This window comes from Podarcis tiliguerta (assembly GCF_965153285.1).
Source record: "Podarcis tiliguerta genome assembly, chromosome: 10".
NCBI lineage: Eukaryota > Metazoa > Chordata > Lepidosauria > Squamata > Lacertidae > Podarcis > Podarcis tiliguerta.
The window spans coordinates 65,817,661-65,830,065 of NC_139543.1; the positions used below are offsets into that span (position 1 = coordinate 65,817,661).

A 12,405-nucleotide genomic window follows, 5' to 3' on the forward strand; every position below is an offset into this window, starting at 1 on the left:
AAACTTGTCCTACCGGTTCCTTTTCTCCTGGATCAGAGGTTTTCAGCCTTTTTGACTCCATGGCTCCCTTGACCAACTGCCTTCTTTCTGCAGCACCCCTGTGGGGCTCAGGAGCCCAGTTGCGTCGCCCCTCGCCTGCAGAGCTGGCAACCCCTCAACCCCTTTTTGAACATCCTCTCTTGTGGAGTGTTCCCTGTGGTAGGAATTTTGAGGTCTTAGATACATGGTAATGTTCATAAACACATAGGCTCTGGTTACAGAGTTCATTTTTTCACATTCAAACTCTGCCTGGCATAAGTCACCACAAATGACCCAGTTGTGGAAACAGAAAAGGGGGAAACTATTCTGAACCTGAGTGGGAAACTTTGAGCTTTGGGTTTTTGAGAAGTCACTAGCAGGCTAACAGCCTTTGACTCAGATTAGCCAGAGTTCCTGCAGTTTTGCTTGGCATGCTCTTCACTATAGGCAAATGACTTTAAAAAAAAACTAAAAAAAACACAACACAACCCATTCATCAAGTGTGGGAAAAGGAAACTGAGAAATCATTTTTGTTTTTGTAACATTTTACTGTCCCAGGCAAATTCTCACTGCGTCCAGGCACAGAACATTTATTGCTGATCTAGAGGCATGTAATTTTGCTTTGCTTATTAGGTGCTGTTCAGTTGGCAGGTGCAGTGCAGCCAGAATAAGAAATCCTTGCAACTTATTGCAGATCCTAGCTGGGGAAGGGTTGGAGCTCAACGGTAGAGCGTCTGGCAAGTTCCACTCATCTATGACAGGTCTTTGGAAGAGACAGCCCTGCAGGAAACCCTGGAGAAGGTGCTGCCTGCCAGTGTCAAGACTGCTGAGGTAGATGGTAAGACACAATACAAGGTTGAATCCTGACAGGACAGAAGTACTGTTTTGGGGGGACAGGAGGTGGGCTGGTGTGGAGGACTCCCTGGTAATGAATGGGGTAACTGTGCCCCTGAAGGACCAGGTGCACAGCCTGGGAGTCATTCTGGACTCACAGCTGTCCATGGAGGCACAGGTCAATTCTGTGTCCAGGGCAGCTGTTTACCAGCTCCATCTGGTGCAAAGGATGAGACCCTCCCTGCCCGCAGAGCGTCTCGCCAGAGTGGTGCATGCTCTAGTTATCTCCGCTTAGACTACTGCAATGTGCTCTACGTGGGGCTACCTTTGAAGGTGACGCAAAAACTGCAATTAATTCAGAATGCGGCACCCAGACTGGTGACTGGGGGCGGCCGCCGAGACCATATAACACTGGTCCTGAGAGACCTGCATTGGTTCCCAGTACATTTCCAAACACAATTCAAAGTGTTGGTCTGACCTTTAAAGCCCTAAATGGCCTCGGTCCAGTATATCTGAAGGAGCGTCTCCTCCCCCATCGTTCTGGTCCAGCTCTGAGGGCCTTCTGGCAGTTCCCTCCCTTCGAGAAGCGAGGTTACAGGGAACCAGGCAGAGGGCCTTCTCGGTGGTGGCACCTGCCCTGTGGAACGCCCTCCCAACAGATGTAAAAGAACTAAACAATTATCTGGCTTTTAAAAGACATCTGAAGGCAGCCCTGTTTAGGAAAGTTTTTAATGTTTGATGCTGTATTGTGTTTTTAATATTCGGTTAGTATAAATTCCTCTTCTTCTTCTTCTTCTTCTTCTTCTTCTTCTTCTATAAGGTAGCTTTGTATTTTCCTATGATTAAGGTTGGCAACTATTGTCCACTTCTGAGTCCGACTCCTGCTTGATTCTTCTGGAAACCAAACTGAAGAGAATGATACTTTCCCTGATTCCATGAAAAGCACCACCTGCTTGTTTTTTTTTAATCAATTGGCAGTCTTGCCAGTGACGTGTGTGTTCATGGTGGCGAAGGCACGCAAATGAGCGGCCACAGCTACAAAGGCTGTATTTTTAAAAAAGCTATTGAGGATTTGTGGGCTGCATTAACAGAAGTGAAGTGTCCCAATCGATGGAAGGAATAGACCCACTCTATTCTGCCTTGGTCAGACCACACCTGGAATTCTGGGTCCAGTTCTGGGCACCACAATTTAAGAAGGATGTTGACAAGCTGGAATGTGTGCAGAGGAGGGCAACCAAGATGAAAACCAAGCCTTATGAGGAATGGTTGAAGGAGCTGGGTATGTTTCGCCTGGATAAAAAAGGAGACTGAGAGGAGATATGAGAACCATCTTCAAATATCTCAAGGGCTCTCACATGGAAGAGGGAGCAAGCTTGTTTTCTCCTGCTCTGGAAGGTAGGACTTGAACCCATGGCTTCAAGTTACAAGAAAGGAGATTCCGACAAGACATCAGGAAGAACCTTCTAACAGTAAGAGCTCTTCGACGGGGGAACGGTCTCCCTCGAGAGGTGGTGGACTTGTCGGGATGCGTCCAAGGAAACGGGGGCAATTTGCAGGCCCCTAGCTGGCTCCAGACCACCAGCCGGTAGCTGGGCGATCTCCGGTCCTTGACACAGCATGAAACAGTGACCTGCAGCTTCAGAACTCTTCAGGAGCTGGAGCACACTCTAATCAGCAGAGTAAATAACTCCTCGCAATGGAAGGGCAGAAAGAGGCATATGTAAAGTGTATTTGCGGGTGGCGCTGTGGGTTAAACCACAGAGCCTAGGGCTTGCTGATCAGAAGGTTGGCGGTTCGAATCCCCGCGACAGGGTGAGCTCCCGTTGCTCGGTCCCAGCTCCTGCCAACCTAGCAGTTCGAAAGCACAAAGTGCAAGTACAGTGGTGCCTCGCAAGACAAAAAGAATCCGTTCCGCGAGTCTCTTCGTCTTGCGGTTTTTTTCGTCTTGCGAAGCAAGCCCATTAGTGGATTAGCGCTATTAGCACTATTAGCGGTTTAGCGGCTGTTAGCGGCTATTAAAGGCTTAAGGGATTAGCGGATTAGCTGCTAAAAGGCTATTAGCGGCTATTAAAGGTTTAAGGGATTAGCGGATTAGCTGCTAAAAGGCTATTAGCGGCTTAGATCAGCTGATAAGCGGCTTAGGGGCTTGGGAAAAAGGGGGGGAGGGGGGGGAAACCCAGGAATCGCAAGGCATTTTCGTCTTGCGAAGCAAGCCCATAGCAAATTCGTTTTGCGAAGCACCTCCAAAACGGAAAACCCTTTCGTCTAGCGGGTTTTCTGTCTTGCGAGGCATTCGTCTTGCGGGGCACCACTGTAGATAAATAGGTACCGCTTCGGCGGGAAGGTAAACGGCATTTCCATGCGCTGCTCCGGTTCGCCAGAAGTGGCTTAGTCATGCTGGCCACATGACCCAGAAGCTGTACGCCGGCTCCCTCGGCCAATAAAGTGAGATGAGCGCCGCAACCCCAGAGTCGTCCGCGACTGGACCTAATGGTCAGGGGTCCCTTTACCTTTAAAGCGTATTTACAAGCAGTTTATTCAGGACAAAGGAAAAACATGACTCTCCCCTTTCATGTCAAAGCAAGCAGCTAAAGCAAAAGCTATACACAAACCGAAGTTCCCAGCAAGCTGTGTTGGACTGTAAACAGACATGTGACATACAACAATTCCACACGCCTGTTCTTAAGGTGGAACGGAACATCAATATCCTAACAGGACTCCCCTTCCTTGGAGGTCTTTAAGCAGAGGTTGGATGGCCATCTGCCATGGATGCTTTAGCTGAGATTCCTGCATTGCCGGGGGGTTGGACTAGATGACCCTCAGGGTCCCTTCCAACTCTATGATTCTATGAAGCTTTGGTTTGCTTTCGTGGAAAAATACAGTGCTGAGAATAATTTTGTCTTTTCCTGGTAATGGGTTGTGCTGCTGTGCAAATGTGTTAGAATGAGAGTTTCCCCACATCCACTCCTAACGCACTGTTCTCTGCCCGAAAGCCCTGACCAATAAGAAAACACTCAGCATCCTCACCCTTTTTGCAGCTGGCCATGACAAATACTGTATCTGATTGTGCTTGTCACCCTACCCGTTCAGGGTCAAGATAAGGCGGAAGACTTGAGAAGAATCGAGTCTGGCCATAAATATCTGGTCACCGGCTTTCAACTCATCTGGGCACTTTCTCACAAAATCGGCGACAGAAGCTGGCCAGGGAGTTTTATCCCACAAGCAGTTTGATAACGCCTTTACAGTAAAAGGATCGTTGCCTAACCTTGAGAAATCCCTGCATGAGAAGAAGAAAAAGCACATTCTAATTTGGGCACCCACATAGATTGGAAACTGTATTCAAACAACAGTTGGAGGAAGTTAATCAGGGGCTAGATAGCCTGCTATCGTTTTTCCTTTGGGAACCTTATTTAAGCAGTCAATCTCAGGGTTGCACGTTGCTTATATTCTTGTGCCCTGCCTGGAGGAGAACAAGTCAACTGACACAAGTGTCAGCCTTCCAGAAGGTAAAGGAAAACTACTTGAAAATGATTTACAGATGGCATTTAATTCCAAGTAGGCTTGCTAAGATGTATAAGACTGAATCAGATAATTGCTGGAGTTGCAAAGAGGTGTAGGGACCGTTCTTTCATATGTGGTGGGCTTGTAAAAGGGTAAAAGAGTATTGGGAAATGATCCATAATGAATTGGAAAAAAAGATGTTTAAAAGTACTCTCCCCCCAAAACCAGGGTCCTTTTTGTTGGGGATAATTCAGACTGAAATTTGCAGGTGTCAAAAAAGGTTATTTATGTATGCCACTACTGTGGCCCATGTTTTGTTAGCCCAAAAATGGAAAACGAGCGAGGTCCCAACCAAAGAAGAATGGCAGCTTAAGTTGACAGAATATGCGCAGCTTGCAGACTTAACATATAGAATAAGAGAACAAGAAGAACATACGTTTAGAGAAGATTGGAAAACATTTATTGAACATATGGGGAAGAACTGTGTATAGCTGAAAACAGTGGCAGCATTAAGCTAAATTCAACAGTGTAAATAAGGTATGGTGGATGTAACAATGGAATACTGAAAGGTATAGTTTCTGTAAAATATGCAGGGGTTTATGATATGTAAAATGAACCATGATATGTAAAATATGATATGTAAAATGAACCATATGTAAAATGAACCATGTCAAAGAGAACAACAACTACCAGACTTTTAGAAGACATCTGAAGGCAGCCCTGTTTAGGGAAGCTTTTAATGTTTGATGTATCGCAGTATTTTAATATTCTTTTGGAAGCCGCCCAGAGTGGCTGGGGAAACCCAGCCAGATGGGCGGGGTATAAATAATAAATTATTATTATTATTATTATTATTATGGAAGAAGGGAAGTCATTCATATTTCAAGGATGTAAAAATGAGTACTTTAAACTATAAAACAGAAAATTTAATAAAAATTATATACACAAAGGAATTTTCTTCTCTATTAAAACAATTTCCTTCTTCCACTCTCCTGTTTTTAAAAGATAATTTTTACTGAATTTTTTTACGATAAAAACCCCACATAAAAACGAACGGGACACAGGCTTGACTCAAAACTTGGTGCAGCTTGCAAATGAGCAGAAAGAAGGAAACAGTCAAACAGTCATGGAGAAGATAACAGAACCATAGAGTGGAATTCAGTTGTACCTTGGATCTCAAATGCATTGGCTCCCAAACAAATTGGCTTCTGAACAATCAAAACCCAGAAGTGAGTGTTCCAGTTTTCGAACGATTTTCGGAAGCCGAATGTCCAGTGTGACTTCCGCAGCTTCTGACTGGCTGCAGGAGCTTCCTGCAGCCGATCAAAGCTGCGCTTTGGTTTCTGAACGTTTTGGAAGTTGAACAGACTTCCGGAATGGATTCCATTTGACTTCCAAGGTATGACTGTAATGGAATTGTAGAGTTGGAAGGGACCCTGAGGATTATTTATAGTTCAGCCCCCTGTGATTCAGGAACACGCAGGTGTCCCGTATGGGGATCCAACCTGTTACCTTGGTTTTATCAGTGCCACGCTCTAACCAACTGAGCTATCCAGATGCAGCAAGGCCAACAAAGCTAATTTATAGATTTAAAGCTAAAGGCAAAAAAATGTCTAGGTGGAGAGCTGATTGAAGGACTGCTCCCTGTTGTTGCAAAACGAGTTTGACCAATGGGAACCAAATAACTGAAAATGATCTTTTAGATTTAACCCTTCTACGTTGTCTTTTGCACTTCGTAACTTTCTGCAAATGCTAACTGACCTGTATTGTTCCAGCATCCCTTTAGAGAATGATGTGAGATTAAGGGGTGATATGATAGCCATGTTCAAATATATAAAAGGATGTCACATAGAGGAGGGAGAAAGGTTGTTTTCTGCTGCTCCAGAGAAGCGGACACGGAGCAATGGATCCAAACTACAAGAAAGAAGATTCCACCTAAACATTAGGAAGAACTTCCTGACAGTAAGAGCTGTTTGACAGTGGAATTTGCTGCCAAGGAGTGTGGTGGAGTCTCCTTCTTTGGAGGTCTTTAAGCAGAGGCTCGACAACCATATGTCAGGAGTGCTCTGATGGTGTTTCCTGCTTGGCAGGGGGTTGGACTCGATGGCCCTTGTGGTCTCTTCCAACTCTATGATTCTATGAGATTGAGCTCTCCAACGCTGGGTGAATTCCAGCCTCGCTGCTGTTGCTAGGTGGATGATTGGATCTTTAAATTTTGCATGGTTTCTGGGAAGAGTGATAGCAGTGCTAGACCTGCGTCTGGAGGAGCAGTCTGTTCTTAAGAAATAAATAAATTGCCTGACTATTTAAGCAGAGAGATATGCAGTGGAGATTAGGGTGGGGGAGAAATCCAACTCACTTTGCATTTAGAGCTGCTTCTACCACACTTCCCGAAACACCATGGGAACCAGAACACAGCTCTCCTTCATAAATCACATTTCTGCTGATGCTGTGCTCCAGATAAGCAATGTTCCCAAAACTGCATATGTGAAAGCAAAGTTTGCATTAAAAAACTGAAGGCATAAAGTGAAGATATCAACACACAAAATGCGTTCTGTTAGAAGAAACAGCTTGCAAAATATGCACGCTTAAAGAAATGTATTCAAAATGTGTTTATTTACGATAAATTGGCACTAAAGTTCCTGCAGAAAATGTGGGGACCTGAATTTAAGATTGGAGAAATGGAGGGACTTGAAGTTATCGGATCCTTCCCTCTCCCTAGGTGGGAGGAAATGAGATCCATTGCGGGCTAGTGGTTAGAGCAGGTGTGGGGGAAAAGACAACTTCTGATAGCCCTGGTCGTTGGCTTCGCTTGCTGGTGCTAATGGGAGTTGTAGTTCAGCGATATCTGTTCCCTAAACCTAGGTTAGTGTGTTAGACTCTTAAGGGGTTGTTTCCAGCTAATGAAACTATACATTTAAACAAGCGTCTCTCTAAACAGCCGCTCGGTTTTGAGGAGCCTGCACGATGTTGCCGATTCTCCTCCTCGTCGCGGTGTGTCAGCTGAACTCGCCAGGGAGCGCTGAGGTGGTGACCTCTTTTGAAGACACCTGCCCCCAGTTTTTCTTCAGAGGAACCCCTCCCAGTATCGGGCTGGTTCCCCCACGCCCGGCTCGGATTTGCCAGCGGTACAAAAACCAGTATCGTTTTGCCACTCTGTACGACCGAGACAACCGCATCCCAGTGTTCTCTGCGTACATCTACAACCCTGGGGAGGCTAAGAGGCCAAACACATGGAGGATTGAACCCCAGGTAAGAGGTCTGAGCAGACAAGAGCTGCTACTTTAAACTCAGTGTCCCCACCTGTGTATGTTTCTCAGCACAATTCAAAGTGTTGGTGCTGACCTTTAAAGCCTCGGCCCAGTATACCTGAAGGAGCGTCTCCACCCCCATCGTTCAGCCCAGACACTGAGGTCCAGCTCTGAGAGCCTTCTGGCGGTTCCCTCCCTGTGAGAAGTGAGGTTACAGGGAACCGGGCAGAGGGCCTTCTCGGTAGTGGCACCCGCCCTGTGGAACGCCCTCCCATCAGATGCCAAGGAAATAAACAACTACAGTGGTACCTCGGGTTAAGAACTTAGTTCGTTCTGGAGGTCTGTTCTTAACCTGAAATTGTCCTTGACGTGAGGTACCACTTTAGCTAATGGGGCCTCCTGCTGCCGCCGTGCGATTTCTGTTCTCATCCTGAAGCAAAGTTCTTAACCCGAGGTACTATTTCTGGGTGAGCAGAGTCTGTAACCTGAAGCGTCTGTAACTGTACCTGACTTTTAGAAGACATCTGAAGGCAGCCCTGCTTAGGAAAGTTTCTAATGTTTAATATTTTATTGTGCTTTTAATATTCTGTTGGGGGGGGGTGCCCAGAGTGACTGGGAAACCCAGCTAGATGGGCGGGGTATAAATATATTTATTATTATTAGTAGTAGTAGCAGTAGTATTCAGCTTGCCTATTTGAGAGGGAATTCAGACATTGCAAAATGCCTAAGTTCCAGAGGAAACCCTGATCTGGGGAGGCATTGCACCCCAACACATCTTACTGCTGAAAGTGGGGAGCGCCTAGCGAGGTGGTTGAAGGCAGTGTTCTGCGGGGGGGGGGGGGCAGGTTTGTCTTCTCATTTACTCCCTTTGTCTTCTCAGTGTGGTGTAGTGGTTAAGAGTGATAGACTCACATCAAACAATTGTTATCCCTCACTTTCCAGATCACTTTCCTTACCACAAAAAATGTTCTTGGAGAGGGTGGAAGCGTGTTTCTTGCATACAGCACCAAATCCAAAGTAATTGGGCAATCTCAATTTACTAGTATGGGATCAAATCCCACACAGGAATTTTGGATTCATTGGTGGGGCTTGCTTCCAAGTAAAGATGGGGAGATGGGCTAGATCCAGAAGGGGGAGCCAGTGTGGTGTAGTGGTTAAGAGCGGTAGTCTCGTAATCTGGGGAACCGGGTTCACATCTCAGCTCCTCCACATGCAGCTGCTGGGTGACCTTGGGCCAGTCACACTTCTCTGAAGTCTCTCAGCCCCACTCACCTCACAGAGTGTTTGTTGTGGGGGAGGAAGGGAAAGGAGAATGTTAGCCGCTGAAGGAGACTCCTTCAGGTAGTGATAAAGCAGGATATCAAATCCAAACTCTTCTTCTTCTTCTTTCTTCTTCTTCTTTCTTCTTCTTCTTTCTTCTTCTTCCTTCTTCTTCTTCTTTCTTCTTCTTCCTTCTTTCTTCTTCTTCTTCCTTCTTCTTTCTTCTTCTTCTTCCTTCTTCTTTCTTCTTCTTCTTCTTCCTTCTTCTTCCTTCTTCCTTCTTCTTTCTTCTTCCTTCTTTCTTCTTCTTTCTTCTTCCTTCTTCCTTCTTCTTCCTTCTTCTTTCTTCTTCTTCCTTCTTCTTCTTCTTCCTCTTCTTCCTTGCCTGCACCCCTGACTCTCTTTTTTCTAAAGCTCTTGGATTTAGCACTGCCGCCCGAAATGGAAACGGAAGGATCTCTCCTGCACGTAGGTGGTGACATGCAGGAAGCACTTCAAGGCAGCCAGGCCGTTTTGCTAGATTACAAGAACCTGACCGATTTCAACAGGGGTCACCTTAACCCCAATGGCCACCAGCCCGACCGGGACGCCAAGACTTCCACCTTCACGTTGACCAACATTGTGCCGCAGTACATCAAGCTGAATGGCGGGGCCTGGAACCACTACGAGCAGTCGACGATGGCAAGCAAGACCGAGGGGTGCAGGGAAACCTTTGCCGTGGTGGGCGCAGTGCCAGGGGATAGCTTCATCGCCAAAGGGAGGGTCAACAAGCCCAGCCATGTATGGTCTGCAGCCTGCTGTGTCAGAGACAACAATCACCTGAGATCTTGGGCCATAATTGCCCGGAATGACGAAAACGCAGTGCAGGCTCTCACTCTGGGGGAGTTGGAGGAGAAGCTGGCAGTGTTGTATAACCAGAATCACATCTCTCTGTTTGATAGCGATTGTCCCCGGGAATAAAGCCTTGTTCACAGAGACATCCTGCACGAATCTAGTGATTTCAAAGTATACGTTATGTTAGTCACATGTTATGTTAGTCACAAGGTTTGACCTTAAGTACAAGGTTTTTTATTATTATTCTGTAAGTAGTCAGCCTGGTTTTTTTCTTTGGCAATCGCTCATAGCTGAGTAAGATTGTCTTCCATTAACACAGTTTTAACAGTGAGTCCGAAAGTGACTGTGGAGGCCAATTCTGGGATCCACACGTCCTTCCACAGTGGGGACATAGGTTTCTGGGTGGGAGCTGATCCCGGTGAGGGTTTGCCAAGCGTGCCTTCCTCTTAGCACATTTCTCCCTTGCGTCCTGAGTTCGAGCATCTTCAAAGCTCATGACACCTTTGGCAAAGGCTGTTCTCCAATTGGAGCGCCCGCACGCAAGTGTTTCCAAGTTGTCGGTGTTTATAACATTCGATTGGGAGCCACCCAGAGTGGCTAGGGAAACTCAGCCAGATGGGCGGGGTATAAATAATAAATTTATTGTTGTTGTTGTTACTATTATTATTATTATTTAGATTTGCCTTGAAACAGTCTTTAAACCTCTTTTGTCAACCACCAGCATTACGCTTTCCATTTTAAAGTTTGGAATAGAGTACCGTATTTTTTGCTCTATAAGACTCACTTTTTCCCTCCTAAAAAGTAAGGGGAGATGTGTGTGCGTCTTATGGAGCGAATGCAGGCTGCGCAGCTATCCCAGAAGCCAGAACAGCAAGAGGGATTGCTGCTTTCACTGTGCAGCGATCCCTCTTGCTGTTCTGGCTTCTGAGATTCAGAATATTTTTTTTCTTGTTTTCCTCCTCCAAAAACTAGGTGCGTCTTTTGGTCTGGTGCGTCTTATAGAGCGAAAAATACGGTAGTTGTTGCAGAAGATGATAATCAGGCATCCGAACAACATGACCAGTCCAACGCAGCTGGTGTTGAAGAATCATTGCATCAACACTGGTGATCTTTGCTTCTTCCAGTACAGTGGCATTAGTTCGCCTGTCAGCCTGCTGCCGCTGATCCATATCAGGAAGCTGGTATAGAGGGGAGGGGAGCTTTAAACATTTGCCCCCACTGTGTTTCTAATCCGGATCCTGCCATGGTTCCTTTTGCCTCTCAATTCAGGAATTATTTTGTACACACTGAAGCTCCAATGCACAAGCAGCACATATTAATTTTTTGCACAATTTTTTTTATTGATGCTTTGTTGATACAATGAGAAAAGAGGGGGGGAGAAAGAAAGAGAAAATAAAATGAAGGGGGGGGGACCTTGGGGCAGAGCAAACAAGTGCAGTAGCAACATGTCAGCCATACCAACATTGGAGGTGTGTACAGACATGCACACACCCTGTTGGTCCATCCAGGCAACTGAGAGGTGTCTGAAGAATTCAAGGTTACATTTCAGCCAGACAAAAGCACCCAAGGAGGGTGACAGTGAGAGGTGTGACCTGGGAAGGAGGGCTCATAGTCTGGGGAGAGTCCTAGGGGCTAGATAGGAAAGCCTGAAAGGGCACATCGGGGCTGAAGGCCTCTCCACCACTAGTACTAGCCCACGGGGCCTGGCTTTCCCCCTATGAATATGTCCCAGTTTTGCTTTCTAGCTCATCTCGGCTGAAAATGTGGTTGGTAAGAAGGACCGGTCCTTCGCAGGGGTGGCCCCACAGTAACTGAGCTCCTTGATGAATAGGCTCCCTGCTCCCTTTAGGAATACAGGGCAATAGAAACGTTGGTGGGTGATGGATCAGGGCAAGGCAAAAGCCCTTGGGAGGATGGCTGCCTGGCATACAGGTAAAGGTAAAGGGACCCCTGACCATTAGGTCCAGTTGTGGCCGACTCTGGGGTTGCGGCGCTCATCTCGCTTTATTGGCCGAGGGAGCCGGTGTACAGCTTCCGGGTCATGTGGCCAGCAGGACTAAGCCGCTTCTGGCGAACCAGAGCAGCGCACAGAAACACCGTTTACCTTCCCGCCAGAGTGGTACCTATTTATCTACTTGCACTTTGAAGTGCTTTTCAACTGTTAGGTTAGCAGGAGCAGGGACCGAGCAACGGGAGCTCACCCTGTCACGGGGATTCGAACCACCAACCTTCCGATCGGCAAGTCCTAAGCTCTGTGGTTTAACCCACAGTGCCACTCGTGTCCCTGCTGCCTGGCATCTAACAGCCAATAAGGAACAAGTAAGGTGGACTTCCCTTGGGGAGGAGTTCTACAGCTTTGGGGCCACAACGAGAAAGGCCCCGTTGTCACTGCAGATTTATGTATTGTTACATTTATATCCTGCCTTTCTTCCAAGAAGCTCACGGTGATATATACAAAGTTCTCTCCTTCCCATCTTACCCACACAACAACCCTGTGAGGTAGGCCAGGGTGAGAGAGAGTGACTATGCCCAAGGTGAGCTTCGTGGCCAAGCAGGAATTTGAACCCTGGTCTCCTGGGCCCTGGTCCAGCACTCTAACCACTAAGTCACACTGGCTTTCATATGGTGGGGGGCAAGATAATTTATATTTCTTAATTTTCCCCAGTGTGCGGGTGTGTGTGTGTGTGTGTGTGTTATTGCAAGAGGC

At 46.7% G+C, this 12,405-nt stretch overlaps 1 protein-coding gene across 2 annotated transcripts; it reads left to right on the forward strand.

Annotated features, from left to right (window-relative positions):
* The first annotated feature begins 609 nt into the window (after positions 1 to 609).
* LOC310659206 (endonuclease domain-containing 1 protein-like) lies at positions 610 to 9,841 on the forward strand. 2 transcript variants are annotated; one of them, XM_083402430.1, is made up of 3 exons: positions 610 to 849; positions 7,295 to 7,605; positions 9,279 to 9,841. In XM_083402430.1, exons 2-3 carry the CDS (start codon positions 7,321 to 7,323, stop codon positions 9,822 to 9,824), a joined length of 831 nt encoding a protein of 276 aa, XP_083258556.1. In that variant the 5' UTR covers positions 610 to 849; positions 7,295 to 7,320; the 3' UTR covers positions 9,825 to 9,841. The 2 variants fall into 2 exon arrangements, with proteins under 2 accessions (XP_083258556.1, XP_083258555.1); XM_083402429.1 differs by lacking the exon at positions 610 to 849 and adding an exon at positions 3,877 to 4,358.
* The last annotated feature ends 2,564 nt before the right edge of the window (positions 9,842 to 12,405 follow it).